We start from the raw sequence: 25,956 nt of genomic DNA on the forward strand, positions 1-25,956 counted from the left end.
TGCTAGAAGCAGCCAGAAGTGACCAGGTAATAGGCTAGGGGATAGGGGAATGGCAGTGCTGACAAAGTATTTTGAGAGCCACGTGGTAGAACCTAATGGTGGTATTACAAGCAATCTGCTATATAATATCCTATATTACATCATTTTCTCAAGTTCAGATTTGTATAAAAGAAAATTCAATAAAATCAATAATAAATGATAGTCCCCGAAGCGAAGTGAGAGTGGGTCGCTAGTACTTTATATTTATAAACTGAGTTCATTTTGACAAATGAATGATAGTCAATGTCATTTCATATTGTGATATATAGGTACACATCCTACTTGTTGAAACGATTATTTTATTAGTTTGCTATTTTATTACGAGTAGAACAAGTCAGCTCATGGTCCAGCTGATTTTATATGGGAATAGGAGCCCATAGACATCATAGCGTTATATTATTAATGCCAGCACCCAACTTGACATATGAGGTCGAAATCTCAATTATATTGCATAAAGGCAGTCCAATATTTGAGGCCAAAACGCATGGCTGCTTCATCGCAGAAATAGGCAGCATTTGGTACGTATAGCTCATAATACGCACTTCTAGTAATAACGTTTATATTCTTGTCAGGGTGGTTATATCTATCATACACACTATAGCAGGAACTATTTCCGAAATGCCTATACCAACTTCAGAGTTTCAACTCAATGAGATAAATAAAACAAATTCATTATTTTACACACAAGCAGATTTGAGTTACAATTGAATGCAGCAATACAAATTTGAGTTTCGTAGCTGGAATAAAAAATAGACATGAAACAACACGATCGTACTGTTAAGAAAAAAGACGCATAATTATCTTCCACGTGACCGCTTGGCTGTATACCGTTCAGATTAATGGCTCGTACATTATAAAAGGCGAGCTATTTTTGTTTCGCATCAAAACGATTTGTTATTTTAGTATTCACGCTTTTGTAATGTGATTACCTACTGCATGAAATTTAAAGATCCACCATAGATATGATTAAATAGACATTGAATTTATAGATTAAGAAGAATTATGTGTGGATTTGGTTTGTGATTATCGTAGGATTTGCAGGGAGTTTCTTTTCCTTATTCCTTCTTCAATACATTATCTACAGCAGGAGTATGCCCAAACAAAATTCCTCCCGTGGAATCTTGCTCTAATTGCTGACCAGCTAAAAGTTGGGCATCGCAAGAATATACTTATTTAGCAGTTGTTGGTCGAATGGTATGTTTGTGTATGAGCAAAATAGTTTCCCATAAAGTTTTCTAGTCTTTCCACAATAATAAAATGATACTAATGTTGTATTTATTTTCATTGTTGCACTTTTTTCTTTTTTAACATTTATGGATATTTTACCAGTACTTTTAAATTAAGGTACCAAAATTATATATGCTGATGGACACGCCATTGGAACGATGTCTCAGGCAAAACTAGTAAAATTTAATTTCCTTCGTTTCTTTTCGTCCATTACGCGGAGAGATGATGAGAAGAAGTCTATGTCATCATTTTATTAAGGTACCACTCGTTACTCAGCTAATTTAACTGAAAGTACTTAAAATTTTCAGAAATGTTTTCTTTCATTTACGTTGAGGCTTTGGGTTTGACTGTTTCTTACGGCAATTCCTTAGGGCTATGGAGTGTTTTACATTAAGTGAGATTTAACAAAATGATTACGATAGGCGGCAGCGTTATTGTGGCTTAGATTCTTGTTGATGTCTATATCTGGCGGTTGTCAGTTTCTGTCAGATTGGGCACGTGCTCTTAGCCTTATTGAAGCAGTAAAATGTTTGAAATTAAACGCTCAACTTCTTTTTTTTTGCAGTGGTTTTGTGGTCAGCAAGTTCGCTTTAAAACACGGGCCTTAGTGTGGAGGTCCGGTTTTCAGCAAAGAGTGCTTGCTTACGGTTGGAAGCTTGATAACAATGTTGGTGCGGGAAAAGATTAAGCTCTAACCGCTGTAGTCACCTCCAGCCATATTTATAATATATTTTTATAATATTTATAATATAAAGTGATAACAATAAAAAAGTAAGAGACAGATAATGTTCACGATTGACTTCCACGGTGAAGGAATAACATCGTGTAATAAAAATGAAACCCGCAAAATTATAATTTGCGTAATTACTGGTGGTAGGACCTCTTGTGAGTCCGCGCGGGTGGGTACCACCACCCTGCCTATTTCTGCCGTGAAGCAGTAATGCGTTTCGCTTTGAAGGGTGGGGCAGCCGTTGTAACAATACTTGAGACCTTAGAACTTATATCTCAATGTGGGTGGCGCATTTACGTCGTAAATGTCTATGGGCTCCAGTAACCACTTAACACCAGGTGGGCTGTGAGCTCGTCCACTCATCTAGCAATAAAAAAAAAGATAATCTATCCAGGAATACATCTTTAGAACTCATGTTAATATAACTATTTTGCTTTCACCGAATACACTCTCTCGACCTGTCTGTAATATTTTTGAAGTTAATGAGCTAAAAAGAGTATCACAATCCATACTACTGCTGTAAATAAAACGAGAAGATAAGATAAAAACTCCTTTATGAATCGCTGGCGATATTCTATTAAATGTAGCGTATTTCGGAAATCAATTTTACTAGTCGACTATGATATCTTTAAAAATTACAACATAAAGTGAAAAATTCGCTGTCTAAGAATAATTGAAAGAGCTAATGTGAGCTCGATTAGGCCAACTGCATTATATTTCCGATATTTCAGCGGTAGGCAGCGGCTTGGCTCTGCCCCTGGCATTGCTGAAGTCCATGGGCGACGGTAACCACTCACCATCAGGTGGGCCGTATGCTCGTCTGCCTGGAAGGGTAATAAAAAAAAAACTTCCGAAAGCTATTTGAAGTTTTTAGGATTTTTACATATTTTTTAAACATTTATTTAATTTTACAATAAATTTCTTCTCGTTCGTGTGTTGAACTTCGTTTATGGATATAAATATTTATGAGATAAAAGTGATTGAAGGTATTGCTTATGTAAGCTCGATCACGACCTACATAAATCTCGAGATACAGATTCGTGCTTAAGAAGCCTTAATAAAAGCGATATATTCGGCGAAGGAAAACGTATTTATTCAGTGTGCGTATTCAATTCATACGACATAAATATTAGTAGATAATGGGAGTAAAAAGGCTACTTTCTCCAAACAAAAAGGCTTTATCGAAACATACATTGGGCTTTATTAAACGACTAGCGACCCGCCCTCGCTTCGCTTCAGAAACATTAAAACACACATGAAACCAAAAAAAATATATAAAAAAAAGTAGCCTATGTTCATCAGGGACAAAGTCGGCTTCTAATGGAAAAAGAATTTTTCAAATCGGTCCAGTAGTTTCGGAGCCTATTCGAAACAAACAAACAAACAAATCTTTCCTCTTTATAATATTAGTATAGATATCATACCCGAACCGAATGGTAAACAGTCGACGTCGCCCTAAGCACGTCATTACGTATCCTCCCGATCCATTAACGGTGCTTTTAGGTACCTCAAGCATCGGCCACCGTCCTCGCCGAACCCGTCGCTTGCGACGAAGGGCTCGACAAGTAAATTAACCTATAGACACAGCCCACTGAGTTTCTCGCCGGATTTTCCCAGTGGATCCCGTTTCCGATCCGGTGGTGGATTCTACGAAGCACGGCTCTTGCTAGGGTTCGTGTTAGCAACAGCGTCAGGCTTAGTCAAATAGCTGAAGAAGTTTTATTGTTATAATATTTTTTGCAAATTTTAAACTTTAAATGGCTTTCCTATAAAGTTGTAAAAATGTTGCCTAAACCAAATACCCCTCAATCGATATAATACAGGAGGAATCCCCAGAATTTGACATCAATGGTATTAAGCAGAGTGCACTTTTAAGCAAAGTGGCACGTTATATTCCTATTTTTTGTATAGTGAGGAATCATTAGAGTAGCTGAAAAAGTTTAAATTAGGGAATATCTTATAATAAGTTAAAATCCCAGTCTGATATACCTAGTCTTGCCAAAAATACTGTTACAATTAAAAATAAAAAAAATTCTATTGCAAATAACATTTATTACTTCTACAGTGTGTTAGTTTAATGCATAAATATAAAACAATTTAAAGTATAAAAAGCTTATTCGAAGTGGTCTCCATTGGCTGCAATACAGTCCTTTAAACGTTGAGGCTAGTTATTAATAAAAATGTTGCTCAATTGTAAATTTTTTCTCATCCGTAAACAAAATCTTTCTATTAAGGGAGGTCCCGTTTGCGTACCGCTTCAGTAGTTGTTTTGATTTTACCACCTTATTCTCTTTTAAATTATCAGTTAAGAAATGACCAGTACGTCTCTAATAGGCTGCAAGTCCTAAGTCGTCTTTTAAAATACCCGACATGGTTCTAGGTGCTATCTTCATCTCCCAAGATAAAATCTTTTTTTTCTTCTCCTTCAAATTCTTTCCCTTACTGCTTTGACCACCTTTTTCGTACGAACACTACGTGGACGGCCAGATCTTTTTCTGTCACAAACAGAGGAGGGCACCTATTAATAGCCCGGTACACAAACATTTTACTAATACCTAGCGTATGGAGAGTTTTAAAAATTGCATTTGGCTCCATACCTACTTTGTGTAATGCAATCACAGCGATTCGGTTCTCTTTATCACCCCACTCCATTTTAATATCGCAAAATATTGTACAATGTATTGGCGCCAAAATGAGAAAATTCAATTAGCAATCATATAAAAATGACATATTCCAAATTCAAATGTAATATTTTGTTTATTTTTAATTGTAACAGTATTTATGGCCAGACTAAGTATATTATTACCCAGTGGTCACATGAATCAATCTAAATGCATTTTCGCCTAACGTATTAAGTTTATGAAAATAACGGAATCTTGAGTAGTATAATGTAGCGCACAAATGAATTTATTTATGTAATCAAGCACTAGAGCATATCGTGAGTTGGGTTGGTATCGCCGTCCTCATGTCTGAATCAATCATGCGTATAAACCGTAAGTACAGTGTTTGTTACAATGTTAATAAATATTCGTAAACTTTGAATAGATTTTGCGCCATAATAATCGCCTTATCATTGTCGTCGCTGACTACTCCCCGATTCTTGATCACGCATGTGCCAGTCACCGTCGACGCCCTAAATACATCCTTAGGGATCAGATTCATTAACCTCAGCATTAGACGCCTTCAGCTCTAACACTAGAAGCCGGCTTAGGGACTCTGGTAACCGTACTCATCGAACTCGGCAAAGAGTTCGATGTGCAATCTAACCCATACATCAGCCCGCTGAGTTTCTCGCCGAATTTTCTCAGCGGGTCGTGATTCTCATCCGGTAGTAGATTAATTCACGAAGCAGCTGCCCCCGACTTGTTAGGTCTCCTCCGGAGGCGCTGGGGTAGATGTTAGTAAATCCCATCCCTCCTGACTGAGCCTTTGCTCACTCACCTGTCCTGATGAAACTGGAAAGGTCTTCAGGCCAACAGTAATCCTTGCTTACTTCTTAAAAGAATAAAAAATAAATAAATATCTCATATCTCATAGTGAGTTGCGAGAGGTCATGGTTTGGTGAGGCAGAGCCAATGCTCCGTCTTGCCTTAGCAAGTCGGGTCTTTTGATTCTTGTAATCAAATTTGGCTGCAAGAGCATACCGGACAACGGGTTTTGGTTTGCTGTCAAGCGGTTCTTATAGTTTGGTCAGTATCGTTTAACTTCATCCAATATGGTTGGGGTTTCCAGGTACTCGTGGATTTCCGAATTTCGAATATATCAAGACGCTAGAGTACCTTCAGGATACTGTCTTGAGCTATCTGGAGGCATATAGTGTTGAATTTGCTTGCTGTCGACCAGTGAACGGCGGTTTTGATTCGAATTCGATATTTCATTTTATGTCAGTATAGACTCATACTTCTTTACTATAAGAAGACATAAGATTGAATATAAGACACCATTTAACATGTAATTTGCGATAGCCAAAACTAAAATATTTATATTAAACTAAATGTATTAGAAACGTTTAGAGCTTAAACTATTCCAGCAAATTGCTATGTAACAAATTATTTGACATATTTCACCCGCCGTACGTCCATTTTGTTTTTGCAATAATTTATACTGTCGATTTTGTTTACGGGCCTGAAAGCGGATGAATGATTAATAGCTGAAACAGTATGAATGTATGAAACTGAAACAGTGTAGCAACAAAATGAATGAAGCCAGTTTTTTATTATTATTTTTGTACTAAGTATTATACTATGGCAATAAATTTCTTAGTATTTATTTGAATTTCCGTATGTCTCTGGACTTATGGACAAGATGCCAGTTGTTTTTCTACCTATTTCTATTATCCTCGATGTTTCACGTTCGGTGAAGCTAGCATACCATCGAGCAATTTCTAATTAGCTTTAGCAAGAGCAGTGCTTCACTGAATCTACCACCGGATCGGAATCGCGATCCACTGAGAAGATCTGGCGAGAAACTTAGTGGACTGTGTCTGTGGACTAATTTAAACGACGAACATTTTTTTTATTGCTTAGGTGGGTGGATGAGCTCACAGCCCGCCTGGTGTTAAGTGGTTACTGGAGCCCATAGACATCTACAACGTAAATGCGCCACCCACCTATTGAGATATAAGTTCTAAGGTCTCAGTATAGTTACAACGGCTACCCCACCCTTCAAACCGACCTGTTTCACGGCAGAAATAGGCGGGGTGGTGATACCTACCCGTGCGGATTCACAAAAGATCCTACCACCAGTAAAAAAAGTTACTTGAGCAGCCGAACGGGGTGGAACGCTCTGTTGTTATATGTTGTATATGCTAATGTTGTCTACACTTGAAATTCAATAATAGGAATAATATGAAGAAGTAAGTAAGTTTTAATTACCGTTACTAGGGCAACGCTGGCACCATTATCTTAAAAAAAATATGGTGCCAGTTAGGTCCTCATATACATATCACACAACGAAGCTTTAAATACCTTAGAATAATTTATTATAATAATTTGAATAAAAGCCACCATTTTTACCTTATATTCATTACATTTTCATTTTATGAAATAAATAAAGTAAAGAAGCAATTTAAAATTAATGTACTTATGACCGCAATATAAGCACACAAGCCTAAGTATAAATCAGTCACATAATATGAAAGTAATCTATAGATTATACACTTAATATGAAGTAATCCGTAACTATTTATATACTATATTAATATACTTACCCACACATCAATACAGGATAAGCCAAATGTAATAGTTTCACTAAATAAACAAATCCTCTTGTGAACCCTGAGTAGCATTAGTTGTCGTTTAAGAAAATAATTTATATAAAGGACTTGGTAATCGCATAGACTTGTTTGTTTGTATGATTAAACGTATTAAGTTCTTTATTTTTAGAGCCATATTGTTCAAAATCCTGTGTGATGATGATTATTACTACTGCGGTTTTTTTATTATAATTTATTTAATATACATTTATTTAAAAGCATAAAATGCTTGAAGCTTATAAAAGTATGCATGTTTATCTTGATTAATCTATCTAGATAGTTTTTTAAAATTTAATTTAAAGAATAGGTAATTAAAAGTAATATAAGCAATCTAGACAGACCACTTAAGGTCATATAGTCCTATAACTCCGTGTACTATACTTATATATATTTACTTTAAATGTATATATCGGCGCAACGTTACTATTTAGCTAACTAAGATTAGTTAAAGTTAACTGTTTCCTTAATGTTACGCATGTACCTAAGCAACTGTTTAAGACGGTATTAAAGATAATTCATGACTAAACTACCCGCACTCTCTACGACAACGTAAGGAACGTCATTGATTTTTATATGTCATTGGCGTAATACTTCAATTATTATAATTGGTTCCAATAAAAGCATAACGGCGTCTTAATATGACCTAGTCTTTCTAGCGAACAATAAGAACTGTTTAGGATAGACAGGACTCTTCACTGCTATGGGTGTAAATAGGTACCGCACTATACCAAATCATTATCTGCATAAGCCCATTTAACAGATTGGATGTGTATCTACGAACTTACAAGGGTGGTCGTAACAGTGCTTCTTAGATTCGTTTGATGTTAGCTTACGAATAGTCCCTGCGTATAGGCAGATTTTTTCGGACCATTTCATTTTCTATGGCTCTGTAACTGATTACCCACTTGATTTCTAAATCACGAACCTATAGTTTCCAGGCGTCAAGATTAATGTGTCTATCCGGTAGTTTGCGTTTTGGGGTGAATGAATACCCATATAAAGTCCAGATGTTGCGATCCTTTATTATAGAACCACAGAACTACCATTCTTCCGATATGATAGATCGTGACTTTTAACATATCGGTACGTAAAATGACCGCCTGAGTTTTTTTTCGTGAGAAATATTGTAAAATAAACAAATTGTCAAAAAATCAATGGATTTAATAAAGTCTCGCAAATGTAGGCTATATTAATTATACAGTACTTTATTTAAAGTATATTTATATTAGTATTTATGAAAAGAAGTATAGATATGAATTAAAAATAAATTGGCTAAATTATAATAACAGCAGATGAATAATTTACAAAACATAAAATGTAACTTTGGACATTTTATTTATACTAGTCATATCGATTATGAAAATTAAGATTTTTATATTACTTTTCACAATTATTGTATAAATGAAATGTTCCTTATGAGCTAAAGCCAAGTGATGTTGAGCGTGAACAGCTGCTCCAGCGGTACAAAATGAAAGGCTTTCATCGCATCTGCCCGGTCATGCTTCTACGTTGTCGGCTTGGCCCAATATTCACTGTGATATTTATTATAAGCTCTTAGAACCGAACGAAAACATCACTCGGTAATGGTATCGAACTTAATTAATGTGATTAAGACGAGCACTGCGTGAAAAACGTTCACAATACGATCAGATACACGATAAAGTGGTTTTCCTGCATGTCAGCGCTCGGTCTCACGTTACCAAACCAACTTGTAAGCTATCAAATGACACGTCTTCCCCACCTGCCATATTCCCTAGATATTTCGATTATTATTTGTTCTGTTTGGTGAGACACGGTCTGACCATACAGACACCAAAAAATGGCTTAATTCGTGGATAGCATCAAAAGACCAACACTTCTATCGTCAGGGTATTCGAACTCTGTCAGGAAGATGGGAAAAAGTTGTGTTTAGTAAAAGGCAATACTTTGAATGATTCATACGTAAGCATTATTTCACAACAAATTTCCATTTTTATTGAAAAAAACCTTAGTTAAAAAACCTTAAATACAGATAATCTTTCATTAAAAACATCTTTGACACAAGGTATTTGTGTTTATATAATTTAACTTCAAAGCTTCGTTACCACTAAAAACGTTCCAATTCCGTTCCAAATCCGTATCGAGAATTCCGTGTAGAATTAATCTTTACGAGTTTCCTTGATGTACTAAATTTGGTTTTGGTTTTTACATAGCTGAATAGATAGATCAACCCTCTGTCTTTGTGCCTAAGGGCCTAAAGGATAACAAGCCCGGTGAATTCATATAGAGCGATGTGACTGTGCCGGTTGTCGAATCCCGTAGGCTGGTATCAATTTTTCTAATGAAATACGTAATTTACAAATATATATAAGAATATTATATATATAAATATATAATATTCACGACTTACCTCCTCGGTGAAAGAAAAACATCGTGTAATAAAAATCAAACCTAAATTATACCTAATTTGCTTTATCACTGATGGCCACATCTTATGAGCCCGCATGGGTAGTTATTACCTGTACCCATTATATCATTATGTATAACATGACTACAAAGTTACTTTGTCTGTTCTACTCTTGAAAACAGAACTAAACATTCCTTCGTATCAGAAATAGACAGGGGAGGGGTATGCACATATCCGCACTTATAATGATTTCTACTATCAGTAAGAATCAGTATTTCAAGTCCAAGAAGACCTTGAGAGAGTGGATAGGACATAATAGTTTGTTCATGTTCAAAAACTTCCGTCGTTTAGTAGTGTCATTGAATTTTATGAGGCCTATTGAGTTAACGGGGTCAGCGATTCTGTAACTTTTTCTTTCTAGTTAGCAACTAAGCCCTTCATTGTTTTTCTCTGGAAAAATAGCCACTTTTTTGTTTCAAATTTGTTTTCTCAAGGGGCAATGATCGTGTCATTGTCCTGTTTTTCTAAATTTTGAATATTTGTTTTAACATGACGATTGTCGGCTTGATATCCTGTCCAATTATATCATATCGCTTTTTAATTTATATATTTTGAGGTTAATTTAAGTTTTTTAATTAAACTCACTGAAGCAAACGCACAGCTTAGCGGAAATGAATGACAAAAGCGTGAAATGTCGATTTTTTCTTGAAATTTAGATTTAGTGTTTTAATAATTTTGTGCATTAATAAAGTGCATAAAATATGTCAGATTATGTAATACTGTCTCATTCTTCTTATTGTTGAAAATGAATTCCGACTTGGTGGTAACGCGACGACGAGGTAAAAGCGCTTGTAGAGATTGTGATTTGCTACTGAAGAATGACTTCAATGCGAACCATTGTACCAACCGATGCTACTATTTTTGACATTTTTAGCTTTTTTTTGGTCATGTTACTCGTCCGCGCCTAGCTGGAATATCCCGTTAGGCTACCAGAGAGTAGGTAGGGAATATACATATTTCACGGTTAAAAAAGTTATCTATACTTCTATACTAATATATAAATCTATAGTGGTTTTTACGGATGTTCCGTTATAACCACTGAACCATGCATCCGATTGACTTGAAACTTGGTATCCATGTAGAAAATACTTACTAATATTTATATGAGTGTTGGACTCCCTATACCAGTTGTATTAATGATGAGAATTTTTGTGGGGGGGATGAGAAATAGTAATGTTAATTTTAAATGCCCAGCGAAGCGGACGGGTAGAGCTAGTATTATTATACAGATAAGATGGTAACCAGATTTTATTGACTGAAACTACTAAAGCACTATTTATTCTGTCACTGCATTCGACTTTAACTTGCCGAAAAAAATGACTATAATTAAATCGTTGAAAAAAAGACATTGACTTTGTACGGCGACGAGCATACGGCCTTCCTGATGATCAAAGGTCACCGTTGCTCATGGACTTAAATTTCAGGGGCGCTGCCTACTGAAATTATGACTAATATTTATGATGTCGTTTGGGCCTTGTATCGAACGACGCGATTATGCATGTTTCAAGTTGTTCTTTGCCCGATGTTTCAAGGAAACGTTCAAGTTGTGATGTCTATGAGTTGCAGTAACCGCCTTAACCTTAACCTTGTTTAACGGTCTAAAGAGACAAATGAGTCGTCTATTATCAAAGGTAGCAATCTGTGTATTTGGACAAAAAAATGTTATTGATATGGCGATACAGATTGACTTGAATATAATCGTCTCCTTCAAAGAATACGGTTCAAAACCTGCATTAAATAAAGATTAATACTTAACCTGTTATTTATCTAAGATGTCGTTCAGAAGAGTTTTGTGACTGCCAATGGAATACAAAGTCAATAATTCGTTTTTCTGATTTACCAATAATTTTCCAAAAGTCACATTGCCGGCTTTGATAATAGTCGACTCAAATGACGTCTCCTTTTTTGAAACCAAATTTTATATTTTAATAACAATCTTTCATTTTACATTATTATGAGTTTATTGTTTTGGGTATACGAGTGAACGAGTTCACGGTACACCCGGTCTAAAGTAGTTACTGGAACCTATACTATAGACAAAGTTAAATAATAAATACATAAATATTTTCTACTTAAAAAAAAGTCGCTATATACATAGTCAAGTTCATAATATCAGACACACTGTATATTGCAATGTTCTCATTTTAATGAACTTTCAATATAGGAGTGGCGCCTGAATGCTTACAGCGTCTGTATTTTCGCAACGAATTTAATGATGCCGTGTTTATTTCGATGCCTTTTATATTTTGCTGCGGAAATGCAAATGAACCTCTGCAGAGTTTAATCAAAGCCGAGCTTAAAAGTTAAGTTAATTCATCGTATTTATTTTTGAAGTCGCTTTTAACGAGTCCTGTTCTGTGCTCTGTATTCGATCTACATATATTTGTTCATCAAACCGAATAAATAAAATTGAAGTATTTCTGTCTCTCTGTTGAAAGAAACGCTTTTATAAAATTTTATTAATTTTTGTTTCTCTGTCATCTTTCTGACCTTCACTGGACGATAGAAGAATTTTCAAGTAATATACTAAGCTATCTTTCATTCCGGAAATAATTAGGGCTTATTAGAGATATTTAGGGCTAAAAAACAGTAAAAGGAAATAACAAAAAGTCGATTTTCAACTTCTATGCATTAGAAATTGCATCTGGACTTTCTACGGCAAATTTATGGAACAATACAAAGTTTCAAATTTTTTTGTGGCCAGTATTTCAATCTGATGAATCAGTCAGTCAGAATACGTCATAACATATACATATGTATATACATCCATATAATATGATTCTATACAAAGTTACATTTTTACATGTTGTTCTGAAATAACAAATTGTTCTCAGATAATAAAACTGCCTTTTTAGCGTTTTTAATGGCACAGATGTGTAGACGAATTCACAGTCAACCTAAGCAGTTAAGCAGTGACAGAGCTTGTCGAATTCACAGCGTCGTTCATTTTGAGATATGAGTCAGAATGTCTCAATTTTTGCCTTTTTATGTCTTTGCTGTAACGTTATGTTACACTATAAATTGAGAAGCGTGGCTGTTTTGTCTCAGAATTATGTAAGCGCTGACACCAGCCCGCTCGGATTTACAACATGCGTTACTAATAACTGCATGACGTCAAAACACCTGTCCTGGTGGAAATGGAAAGGTCTTAGGCCAACCAGTAATCATTCAATAATAAAAAAACGTTTCAAAACAGAACGGATAACTGAATTTTGCAAGCTATAAACCAAAAGCACTCTTCCAGCATCCGAAGCTCCCGTATGATATAGTATGGCTCGAATCGTGAACAGGCAATTACGTGATAGACGAAAATGGTGGTGAGGTTTCGAAAAATGTTAAAAAGACGGTGAGTGCCATAAGATGTATAAATATACACCTTATAAAGGTTGCCTTCTTTTCTTTATAATTTAAAGGCAAACTGAAAACGCATTTGTCTTCTCTCCGATACGTTCAAAAGCTCTGCATCATTCCATGGATGAATTTAGTATAAGCCTATGTCTGTGAAGTGAAGTAATAAGCTTCGAAGCTTAAAGCTAAAGCCCGTACGTCCAGTTTTTTAAATTTATCCTGACGTTTATTGAGGTATCAAAGAGAAACTTTGTTTTTCACTCGTTGAGATTGAAGGCCTATTAGTTAATGCCTTCGTCATCCATTGTTAATGTAATTCTATGTATTCGTCATTTTATATGAAGTGATTTCGTCAGGAACAGTCAGGACAGTGGAACCCTACCTTTGCGGGGTATAATATGCTTTTTGATTTTTGAGGTCAGGGACCAATCTCTTACGAGGTTCCCAAGCCTAGGGTTTTTTTTTTATTGCTTAGATGGGTAGACAAGCTCACATCCCACCTGGTGTTAAGTGGTTACTGCAGCTCATAGACATCTACAACGTAAATGCGCCACCCACCTTAAGATATAAGTTCTAAGGTCTCAAGTATAGTTACAACGGCTGCCCCACCCTTCAAGCCGAAACGCATTACTGCTTCACGGCAGAAATGGGCAGGGTGGTGGTACCACAGATCATAGAAACAAGTGTGTTTCTATGATCTGTGGGTGGTACCTACCCGCGCGGAATCTCAAGAGTTCCTACCAAGTACGTACATATGGGGTAAGTGTCACTCGGTGACCGATGATTTTAAAAGCTGGGGCGGAAGATATTAATGGCCCACCTACTAAGTGACTCCCATACACTTTCACCGGCGTCCGATCATTGCCAAACGGTACAAACACGATACACCGCCAACCGGTCGTTCTTCCACAGCAGTTCCATCGAACTGCAGCTTCGTAGAACTGTTATAATGGAGAGCACTAATTTTTTTTTTCCTACCTAATCTGAGAGCCTTGAGAGGCTATATCAGCGTAACCATAATTAATAGGTGAGCTCATGGGGCTCAAACCTGACGACGTTGCTAACACGAACCCTAGCAAGAGCCGTGCTTCGTAGAATTTACCACCGGATCGGAAACGCGACCCATTGAGATGATCCGGCGAGAAACTCAGTGGGCTGTGTCTGAGGGTTAAGCGCGCTAAAGTGGCCATAATCTGCTCTGTCAGTACAGAAATGATTTTTTGACTAAGCGTTATTTATTTATTATTTCATTATTCCCTCAACGTGGATGTCCTTCATGAACACGTCTTAAGGGTGTATTTACTTTGAATAATTAGTATAGTTTCAGCCCTTATTGATATAAGGGCTGAAACTATACTAACACATCGGGTATCTTACTGATTAGTGCACAACTTAGTAGTCATAGGTGGCTAAAATATAAAGAAAACATACAAACGGTGAAAATAACCCATTAATTTCATCATAAAACCCCAAACAGTGTACTATGCAAAATTCAGTCATGCGTTCGGGGAACGTTTTTAATTAAACTAAAATGCGTTGAACCGCCCACGCTTACATAAGAGATAATTTTGCTTTATCTTTGAACATAAATTTTACTTAAACATGTAATTACAATGCATACGATACATTTTTACTGGTGGTAGGACCTCTTGTGAGTCCGCACGGGTAGGTACCACCACCCTGCCTATTTCTGCCCTGAAGCAGTATTGCTCCAGTAACCACTTAACACCAGGTGGGCTGTGAGCTCGTCCACCCATCTAAGCAATAAAGAAAAACAACAACAACGGATAAGCACCCAAAGACAAGAGTATAATCAATCAGCCTCATCAGACGGATGACATCTACAAGACTACTGAACAATAGGCTCCTATAAAGTTCGCCACAAGAACCTGTCTATACTGCACGCTTACTTTGATTGATGTGGCCATCGGGTGTGACCATTAGGTCATCGGTGCACCTTGTTCGAGCAACGCAATGCCTTTGAATTCACGATAACGGAATTGAACAGAGAACAAAGAGCTCTTACTTTCTTACTTTAGTTTACCAATAATCTACGGTCAGACATAAATCACACTTTATGTTGTCATTTATTCCTTAACTATTATGTTACGATTTGATGCAAACATTATGAGATCTTAGTATTATACATTACACGAAACATATTAAAGCACTTCATGAGATGAATCTGCAAGTTACGTACGTTCTGTACGTGCTTTTAAATCTTCAACTACGTGCTGAAATGTCACTGTTTATTATGTTTTTTATTATCTAGACGGTCGAAGTTTTTACTTAAATATGCTATGCGACATAAAATCTTAGTGTGATGCCTTTCTTAAAATATTTTATTAATGTCTTAAAGAAGTATTTCTTCGAAAGTTACGTTAACCAATCAATAGTCTATGAGTTTATTTAATAAATTTTGGTCTTTGAAATAGATGGATTTTATAGTCCAACTAAAATAGTATTTTCGTTATAAATCATTAGGTTCCAGTGTCCCTAGATTTTACGATAGTCTTCAGAATAACCGTTGAGCTTGCGATTAAATTATATCACGTCGAGCATAAACTTTGTACTACTTGAAAGGTTTCAACCAGCTTTATGTTTTCAGTTCTTGCCTAATATATGGTTTTGTTTTCGTTATATTAAGAAAACATTTATACTTAACTCTATTCAGATATATCATGTTGCTTTTCCTTAGAGTTAAATTATATTTAAATTAAATATTTATTGACTGATGACATAATTTATGTTAGTAAAATTGTCTTAATTAATAAAAACCGTTCATATATTATTATGAACAATTTCATTGAGCTTTCGGAGAAGTACTCGTAGCATGTGACGTTGTTTAAATGTTGGCTCATCTATACTAATACTTAGTCTGGCCATAAATATTGTTACAATTAAAAATAAACAAAATATTACATTTGAATTTGGAATCTGTCATTTTTATATGATTGCTCATTGAGTTTTCTCATTTTGGCGCCAATACATTACATACAAAACTGGTGTTTTGTTAATAGATTTTGATGTCAATGAAGCAGAACATAAAGCAAGGTCAAATAATCGAAAAAAAAAAAACTTCGTAAATACAAAATGTACTCAGTTGTGTCTTTAATTTATTTTCAAATGATACCTTACAAACAAAATTATTTATTTTGGCAATATGTGCAATGCAACCAAAATTTTTTAAAAAACAGCTGAAGTCGTCGTGGCCTAAAGGATAAGACGTCCGGTGCATTCGTATCGAGCGATGCACTGGTGTTCGAATCTCGCTGGCGGGTACCAATTTTTCTAATGAAATACGTACTCAATAAATGTTCACGATTGACTTCCACGGTGAAGGAATAACATCGTGCAATAAAAATCAAACCCGCAAAATTATAATTTGCGTAATTACTGGTGGTAGGACCTCTTGTGAGTCCGCACGGGTAGGTACCACCGCCCCGCCTATTTCTGCCGTGAAGCAGTAATGCGTTTCGGTTTGAAGGGTGGGGCAGCCGTTGTGACTATACTGAGACCTTAGAACTATATCTCAAGGTGTGTGGCGCATTTACGTTGTAGATGTCTATGGGCTCCAGTAACCACTTAACACCAGGTGGGCTGTGAGCTCGTCCACACATCTAAGCAATAAAAAAAAAAAACACACACACATTAGTAAATGATTTTCAAATACAAGTTAATAAGGTACATAAAAGGTAAATACAAGTTAATAAGGTACTCAATGAAGTTTTAGTTTTACAATACTGGCTATTTGAAACGTTACACCGGTCACTCACATGCGCACGAATACGCAAACCCGCAAGTGTGGGACGACATTTGCGAATGATTATGCAAAGTTTTCGCTGCATTCGTGGTTTTCCAAGCTGTGTCGGTTTTTTAACAGACATCAAAGCGCGCGAAGCGCGAACCATCGCGTAGTTTCCCACACATTCGTTTGCCCAGTTGCGCCGACGATTGCGAAGGTAACGGACGTATCGCCATTTTCATAGTTCGTGACGTCTACTGTGTAGCGTATCTTCATCAAAAGAAATCCCATAAAAACAGCATGGCTGTTAATGATGTCTGGGAAAGAATTCAAGACTCTTTTTCTCTTCAATGTTCTATTGACGAATTAAAAAGGAGGAGAAATTCGTGAGACATTTGTAAACAAGTGTAGGAGGAAGCGCAAACGGGTTCGCAAATTGAGTATGCGAACCCATTTGCACAGCCGCCTAGCCGCTAGGTTTGCGAATGAATGTTTGACGGCCCTTCACCGTCAGTGGCCGGCATTAGCGTTAACATAAATCCAACTTGAGTAAGTAATAGTGTAGTCGAAGTATTTATTTCTAGCAGGCGCAAATTGCACTACCTTCTGAAAATGTAAATAAACTAATTACAAATGTAGAAGAAATGTTTATAAAACGTAAAACAAAAAAGTTAAGCAATATTTTTAATTTTATGACAATAATTTTAAATTTACTGGTGGTAGGACCTCTTGTGAGTCCGCACGGGTAGGTACCACCACCCTGCCTATTTCTGCCGTGAAGCAGTAATGCGTTTCGGATTGAAGGGCGGAGCCGCCGTTGTAACTATACTGAGACCTTAGAACTTATATCTCAATAGGTGGGTGGCGCATTTAAGTTGTAGATGTCTATGGGCTCCAGTAACCACTTAATACCAGGTGGGCCGTGAGCACGTCCACACATCTAATAAATAAATATAAAATTAAATTAAACAGTGAAAATAAAGAACATGTCGTTATTACGTAGGACAAAGGTCTTCAGATACTTATATAACGATTCTAATTCTAAATCGTTGTGAAAATCTACATTCTTCACAAAAACGGGATCGGAGGACCTGGAGAGAGCTAATGTTGGTGCGAGCCGCCTGAGCGAACACCACGCCCGCATAAGTGATTCATAATTTTAAGGCCGTACCCGATCTGATAGAAAGTAGCAACCGCCGCACATCCGAGTAGACATCAACAAGGACCTAAGTTATAATAACGCTGCCACCGATCGTAAAACTATACTTTGAGTCTCGCTTAATGTAAACCACTCCACAGCGCTTAACGCAAGTGACAGAAAGCTTATATAATAATAGTTCCAGATAAATTAGCTCAGTGAAGACTGGTACCATAACAAAATGAAGTCGTAGACATCATCTCATGGAATAGACGGAAGGAAATGCAGAGACCTTAATTGGTTGACGGTCCACCTTTCAATGTAATTAATATATAATTTATTAAATTGTGAAGATGTTAAATATAGTTAACATCTGTAAATGTATAGTTATTATAAAAGAACAAAGTTTTTTAATAATCACTGTAATGAACTGAATACTTTATCAATGAAATTTTATAAAAGTATTTCATATAAGCTAGCGAATCCTTTTGATAGGATCAGATATTTTATTACTTCAGAACAATGAGAAAGAGGTCATTCGAAGTACGAAAGAATCATATTTGGTTCAATCCCCAACGATAAAGGAGAATTAGAAGGAAATAAACATACAGAAGAATTTCCTTATAAAGTTTTGCGAATTTCGGATAGTAATTAAAATAACTTTATTATGATTAAGACGATTTATTGACAAACAGGAAGTATACAAAATTTGTTTGTATTCAAAACTTTTGTTGATGAAGCAAATTAATATTAATTAATTAATATTACTTTTGATTGACGTTTGATCGACTTTGGCGTGGTTTTTTCGGTTTCCGTTCTGTTGGAAGACGCCACTCCGAAGCTTGTTGACTGTTTGCATGTCAAACCCACGTCTCGCCATCAGCAACAATGTCAGTTTGTCAGTGTCATGAATAATTGGGGCCTGGCCGAGGGAAAACATATTTTATACCCAAGTGATTATTCAAAATAGTACCGATCAACTTGTGAGACACAGTCTCACGTATTCATCCATCATATAGTCCATCGTTAAGTATTTAAAGTCAACGTCTGAGCGCCATTTCGCGAAAACTACATACTTTTTACTAGCGATATGATAAATGCTTGATCGTTCCTTACTAACATATAGGCAACATCTGCCTCATAAGAATACGTAGTTTAGTTAAACGAGTTTTCACTCGAAGCTCTTGTGTATCACGTCTTGACGATCAATTGCGCAACCAAATGTATCTAATCTAACCAGTTGTAAAAAAAAGGAAAATTTTCAAATCCTCGAAGAATGGTTGGTATTCGTCAGTCTGTAATTCAAGTTTTGTTGTAGTTATCTTTTATCTATATATTAATACGTGAAGCAAAAACTTTGTATCCCTTTTTACGAAAATTGCGCGGACGGAGGAGTATGAAATTTTCCACACTTATAGAGAATTTAAAGAAAAAGTGCACAATGTTATTTTTTTTTAGTAATGCATAAAAGACACATTAAATCAATAAAGAAAACATTACACACACTACATACCATGTATTTGACGCACACACGCATGCATACTATTTATTGTCAAATTTTTGTTCTTGACGTCTGTGGTCAAATTGGGAATAAATTATATATTGTTTGTCTTTATTAATATTTTTTTATAGTGGAGCCTTGGCGAAATTTGTGATTATAGAAGTATAAATTACAATCATAATAGTGTACAAACTTACAATCCCAATTAATTATAGTCGAATTTCGACTACTGCGGGACCTCTAGTTATTTAGAAAAACCTAAGCACTATTTATTTCCTCATATTTGCCTGTTAACTAACTATTCAAATGAACACAGATGTTACTGTGATCTAATATGCAAGCGTTTTGTTGCTAGACAGTATCTCGAAGGCTACTTACCATAAGTGCTCGTAAACATATTTTGCGTTAGGTAAACATTATATTTGCCACGACTTAGTTAAAACGTTTCATGCATTGAATTTTTTCCATAGAACCCATTAACTATATCCCTATGCCTAAGACCTTCACAAGCCAGACTTATAAAGTAAAATTGAACGTTTATCTAACTATTTTAGAAAAAGAGTTAATCTCTGCTAAAGCACTTGTGTTATGTTATAAATAACGAGCATTTACAAGATATTGTAGAGTCCACACACCTATAGAAACGCCTGCACCCTGTCCTAAAGTACTTGCTTAGAGAATACGCTAAGTCTATAGTCTTTATTGCATATTAGTGTTCACTTTGTCTCTATATAATATGAAAAATTCTGTACTTTATCTCTGACAAACATACAAGCGGAAGATAGACGGACGTTATTTATGCGTGTTTTTGAACAATATTATGAGCTTATACCAGATTTAATTTCGAGGTCGCAGGCATACTGTCCAGTTTTGTTTATTATTAGGGGTTAAAAGTATGAAATTGCCGATTTATACTGAAAATTTGAAACTCGATTTTATTCATTTAACATATTTATTTAAACAAAATATCTACCATTATCTATACATTGCTGCCATCTAATAGGAAGGTAATTTCTGCCTTTGCGATAGAACTCTGGTGATCTAGATTTTACAGACTGTGTGAAAGAATTTTGTACTGCATCCTTTTTTTTTTTTTTCGAGTAGAGGGCCGAACCTCCTACGAGGTCCCCGCGCAAAAGGGGCGCGCGGGGTATGTGAGACTCAACGATCTGCATCGTGTTGTGAGCAGACCGCGGGCCCAAGGATTTTAGGATCCACCCACTAAACGACTCCCCTGCACTCTTACACCCGACGTCCGATCCCCTCCGAGGTCAGAACCCGAATGAGGTAGGGGGGCTACCGCGGTCAACACTGCAACCAGACGGCGCGGCTCACCCCAAGGACGCCCAGCCGACGGAGCCTTCGAGGCGAATCGAAGGCTCTGAAACGTCGGCCGTCTCGGTACGGCAGCCCGTCGGGCCGCCCAGACGGTGCCGCTGGTGTCCCGGAATACCCCGCTGGGCCAGAACCAGCCTGCCGGGTCGGGACGCGATACACCGTCGACCGGTCGCTCTATTCACTCCACGGCAGCGTGCTAGAGTGCTGGTAGCGCGCCGCGCGGCCTCACCCCCTCAGGTCGCCCCTTGACCTTCACCGGGAGGAGGCCCGCTACCTACAGGGGCCGGGACGTACGGGCGTATTCTCGCCTCCGGCCCCCGGCTCGACGGCGATGGATCGGTGCGGAAAGGGAAGAGCTCTCCCTCTCTCGCTCCGCCGCCTCCTTCTGCGAGATGGTGGACTCGCAGAAGTCGAGCATTGCCTTCCAGGACGCGTCGCTGCCGATCATCGTAGCCACGACGCGCGGCAGCGAGAGGTCCTCTCCTATGACCGCGACGAGGGCGGCGCGTTGCTCGTCGAATCCAGAGCAACGCGCCAATATATGTTCCGCTTGTACTGCATCCTGGGAAGAAAACTTTTTATCACGAAGAAAATTGTCCAAATCACGAAAAAAATGTTAGTACGTCGGAGCAAGGTCTAGCGAATACGGACGGTGACGAATGGTTTCTAATTGCAGTTCCTGTAGAGTTAAAACGGTATCTCGTGCTCTATGAGGTCTCGCGTTATCATGGAGCAATAATGGCGAAGATCGTTGCAGCGTTTGACCTGGGATCAGCCATTGCATTTTTCTTTTACGGCTATCGTAAAGAATCCACTTTTCATCACATTTCACAATTCGATCCAATATATCGATTTAATAAGGCAACACGCATTTCTTTCTGCAGATCAGTAAAATCATGAGGCACCCATTTTTTATATTTTTTTATTTTATTGATTTGACGCAATCGAGTCAATATTGTTGGTAAGATAACGTTAAACCATGCCGCCAATTCCTGGGTAGTTTGGCTCGGATCGGCTTCCACCATCTCTTTCAATTCAATTCAAAATTTCCATCACGAAAGTGACAGATCAGCCAGAAACACTGACTTCGGAATTATAACCCGAGCCAGGGTTACTGTCCGTATAATTATGAAGGGATTCAAATTCGGCTCGGGTAACTACTTAATACCAGGTGGGTCGTAAGCTCGTCAAGCGAAAATAGCATTAAAAAATGAAAAGTCGCACCTAGATACTTTATAGCCTGAATACGTTTGATGCTTTTTATCATTTTTATCATATACAATAACACTTATTGCGGCATAACTATAATAGTTAGATATATGCTGTCGCAACAATTTTTGTAAATAATAATGTGTTCTATAAAGTCGTAGTACATTATTTTATTCTATCATCAATAGCTTCCGCAGGGCACGCGATGTAAAGAATATTTTAGGTAATTTTTTACACCTTGGGTTACATTATTGGAGTTTTAGTAAGGATCCCTAATTTTTTTCAAAAAAGATTATAGCCTATGTCATTCGGGAATAGTGTAGCTTCCAAACAGTGAAAGAATTTTTCAAATCGGTTCAGTAGTTTCGGAGCCTATTCAATACAAACAAACAAACAAATCGTTCCTCTTTATAATATTAGTACAGATTAAATACATTTAATTTATGATTTTACGTACCATCGGAGCTACAAATCGACTGGTGTGGACCAAACAGTAACACAAGCTTATCTTTATCTTATATATCTCTTTATAAAACAATATGACTTTATTTTATAGATACAATCTGCGATCATCCATGTGTCTCGTTTTCAGTTCGCACGAACAGTATATGGAATATTATCTTATGAAAGACGTGCGCATTGGGGTCAATCTCAGAAGCGATATTTTATTTCCCATTGTTTTAACAGATCAAAGAATTTCAAGTTTTTGTCTTTTTGCAGTGATCTATATAGTTAGGCAAATATTTACATGGTTTACATTTATGTACATAGCAATTGTCCAGAGTAAATGTTTTTTTCTTCTTCTTCAGGAAATGGGAAAAAGAAGCCGCAGCTACAGGAGAAAATAAAGATGATTGACGGTACATCCAGCAATATGCATCACGTCAGGCTATTAATAGGTGTAGAAGAGAAGGCCATGTGGAGTTCTCTGAACAAGACGACTTCGGGTCCTGAGGATGTTAACGTATCAAGAATAAACGAAACTGGACCACTATATAATGAGGACGAATACATATTCGATAGGACCGATGTTAGAGCTATTTTCATAACCTTATATACTATCGTTTTCTGCTGCTGTTTCTTCGGTAAGTACATAAAAACTTAATACACGTTTTACGTTTCATGTTACCAATTAAAACTTACTTTTGTTCGCAGAAAATTTCGAGACAGTCGAGGACTTGCATTTAATCTAGTCGGTTATGGCCGAGTAACTGCTTATACGTAATTATAAAAGACGTCATGTCCGCGTCATGGTTGAATTACTATTTTAACTGCAATCAAATAACCAAAAAGTTTCACCAACAAATTATTTTCACATTGTTAAGCATTTTTTGGTTATTTTCATTGTTTTTTTTTTATTACTTGGACGGGTGGATGATCTCACAGCCTACCTGGTGTTAAGTGGCCCACCGGTGCTCGGATCCCAGGCAGGTACCATTTTTTCTAATGAAATACGTACTTAACATATGTTCACGTTTGACTTCCACGGTGAAGCAATAGCATCGTGTAATAAAAATCAAACCACCACCCTGCCTGTTTCTGCCGTGAAGTAGTAATGCGTTTCGGTTTCAAGGGTGTGGCAGCCGTTGTCACTATACTGAGACCTTAGAACTTATATCTCAAGGTAGGTGGTGGTATTTACGTTATAGATGTCTATGGGCTCCGGTGACCACATAACATCAGGTGGACCGTGAGCTCGTCCACCCAACTAAGCAATAAAAATAAAAAAGCTACACGATGAAGCACGCTATCATTAGAATAAAGCTTCTGTTTTTTAAATTGACGTTTCGATATGAATATATGAATAAATTTACGATCTTGTATTGAACGAAGTAAATACAAAATATGTTATTATCAAAATAAAACATGGTTTTGATATGAAAAGCATTTAAATATGCTATGGTAATTTTCATTTTTTTATAGCTCAGATGGGTAAACGAGTCACGACCCACCTGTTGTCAAGTGGTTACAGGAGCTCATAGACATCAACAAGGTAAATGTCATTACCCGCCTTGAGACACGAGTCCTAAATCTCAGTTCTATAGTATAAAGGCTGCCCCACACTTCAAACCTCATAGTTTTTAATGGTGGTAGGACCTCTTGTGAATCCGCACGGGTAGGTACCACCACCCTGCCTATTTCTATCGTGAAGCAGTAATGCGTTTCGGTTTGAAGGGCGCGGCAGCCGTTGTAACTATACTGAGATCTTAGAACTGATATCTCAAGGTGGGTGGCGCATTTGCGTCGTAGATGTCCATGGGCTCCACTAATCACATAACACCAGGTGGGCTGTAAGCTCTTTCACACACTTAAGCAAAAAAAAAACATGTGTTGTCGGATCCCCTGGATTCACTCTCGGTGCTTTTAGATCTCTAAAGCATTGTTTACCGTCCTCGTCGAACTCGTCGATTACGACGAAGATTCGACAAGCGAACTAACCCATAGACAGCCTACTGAGTTTCTCGCCGGATCTTCTCAGTGGGTCGCGATTCCAACCGGGTGGTAGATTCTGTGAAGCACTGCTCTTGCTAGAACTAGTGGTAGCAAATTCTCCCAGGTTAAGCCCGTGAGCTCACCAACCCGTCCGGGCGTAGCTGGAATAGCCTCATAGGCTGCCAGCGAATAGGTAGGGCAAAATAGGCCATAGACTAAGACGGAGACTTGACATTGTAAATTTTTTAGACTTAACAAGATGAGAGGAAAAGGGAAAAAAAGGAAAAGACAAACATTACAACTTTAATATCCTAATCGACTATAGTTACAATTGACTGAACCACCGCTCAATGACTAATAATGTGTTGTTCGGTCATCGGTTTATCACTAGCATGGGCAAAAACTATTAAAATATATATATATATATTGGTGCCTCGGTAAACGGCCGATCTCCGCGGGATACTTTTTACGACATCATTCAGTATCTTATACCTCATAAAACTCAATTGATATAGCTACTCTTTTTTAAGCAATACGATACGATTCGACATTCTATAGTGACTGCTCATATTTAATGATGGATCAGACAAATTCCATTCTTTCGGGAAAGTCAAAACGTTGTCCGTTAAACGAAACTAAAATAAAATTATAAATAAAATTTAAATAGGAAATCTGTTTTAATGCTTGTAATATAATTGACGAAAAACTGGTTGTAGATTAATATTTGATTTTACCAACCATACTCAGTTCACATTAAAAATATTGTATAAGATGTAACCGCATGTATCTAACTAGTCTGGCCATATATACTGTTACATAAAAACTTTCCTTTTTTTCAAGTTTTTAATTATTTTGAATTTAGAACACGTACCTATATTATTTTAAAAACTTCTTTCGATTTTGCGCCATTTCACATGTTTTTCGGTATTCATTATCAAAATACAACATGGAATGGGGTGTTAAAGAAAATAGGATTGTAGTGATCGCCTTACACAAAGTGGGTATGGAGCAGTCGGTCATATTCCAGACGCTACAAAAGCTTGGTATCAGCCGTATGTTCGTTTAACGTACTATCTACAGATATAACGACACTTCGTCTGTTGAAGACCAGAAAATATCGGGGCAGTCGCGTGCGTGCTGAGCTTCAAAGGCTGTTAATCTTGTTAATGCCAGAATTATGGTCTAGTTTACCTTTTATTTTATTTTACTCAACCCTTTAGAATTATGGTCAGTTTTAGAGGACATGGTCTGCTCTAAACGACACGGTGATATTGAGTCTCTTAAAAAATCTTTAGAGCAAGCAGTGGCGAAATTTCCCTTCGAAGCAGTGCGTAAATGCATAGATTCATGATCAAACAGATTAAAGGCCTGTATAAAAGCCAAAGGTGGCCATTTCGAATAGAATATTCTTAAATTTTTTGCTGCGATTTTAATAAATATGTAGGTATACATTTTAATAATATTACATTACTTCATTTAAAAAAAAACATTTGTAGCAGAACTTATGGCTGTTCTAGGTACATAAGGTATATAACGTTATTGATTAAG

At 36.9% G+C, this 25,956-nt stretch overlaps 1 protein-coding gene and 1 long non-coding RNA gene across 2 annotated transcripts in view; one reads left to right on the forward strand and one right to left on the reverse strand.

Annotated features, from left to right (window-relative positions):
• Positions 1 to 25,956, forward strand: part of NGR-A31 (neuropeptide receptor A31) — a 70,137-nt gene that overhangs the window by 17,875 nt on the left and 26,306 nt on the right. Inside the window, 1 exon segment of the mRNA NM_001134275.2 lies at positions 22,785 to 23,060. Coding sequence (NP_001127747.1) covers positions 22,826 to 23,060 — 235 coding nt within the window. The 5' untranslated portion in view covers positions 22,785 to 22,825.
• Positions 18,593 to 23,227, reverse strand: LOC105841825 (uncharacterized). The gene is made up of 2 exons (XR_001139738.4): positions 23,119 to 23,227; positions 18,593 to 18,849 (listed from the first exon to the last, which is right to left on the reverse strand). It is a non-coding gene; the product is annotated as an uncharacterized LOC105841825 (long non-coding RNA).

Source organism: Bombyx mori, chromosome 4, assembly GCF_030269925.1.
Source record: "Bombyx mori chromosome 4, ASM3026992v2".
In the NCBI taxonomy this organism is placed as follows: domain Eukaryota; kingdom Metazoa; phylum Arthropoda; class Insecta; order Lepidoptera; family Bombycidae; genus Bombyx; species Bombyx mori.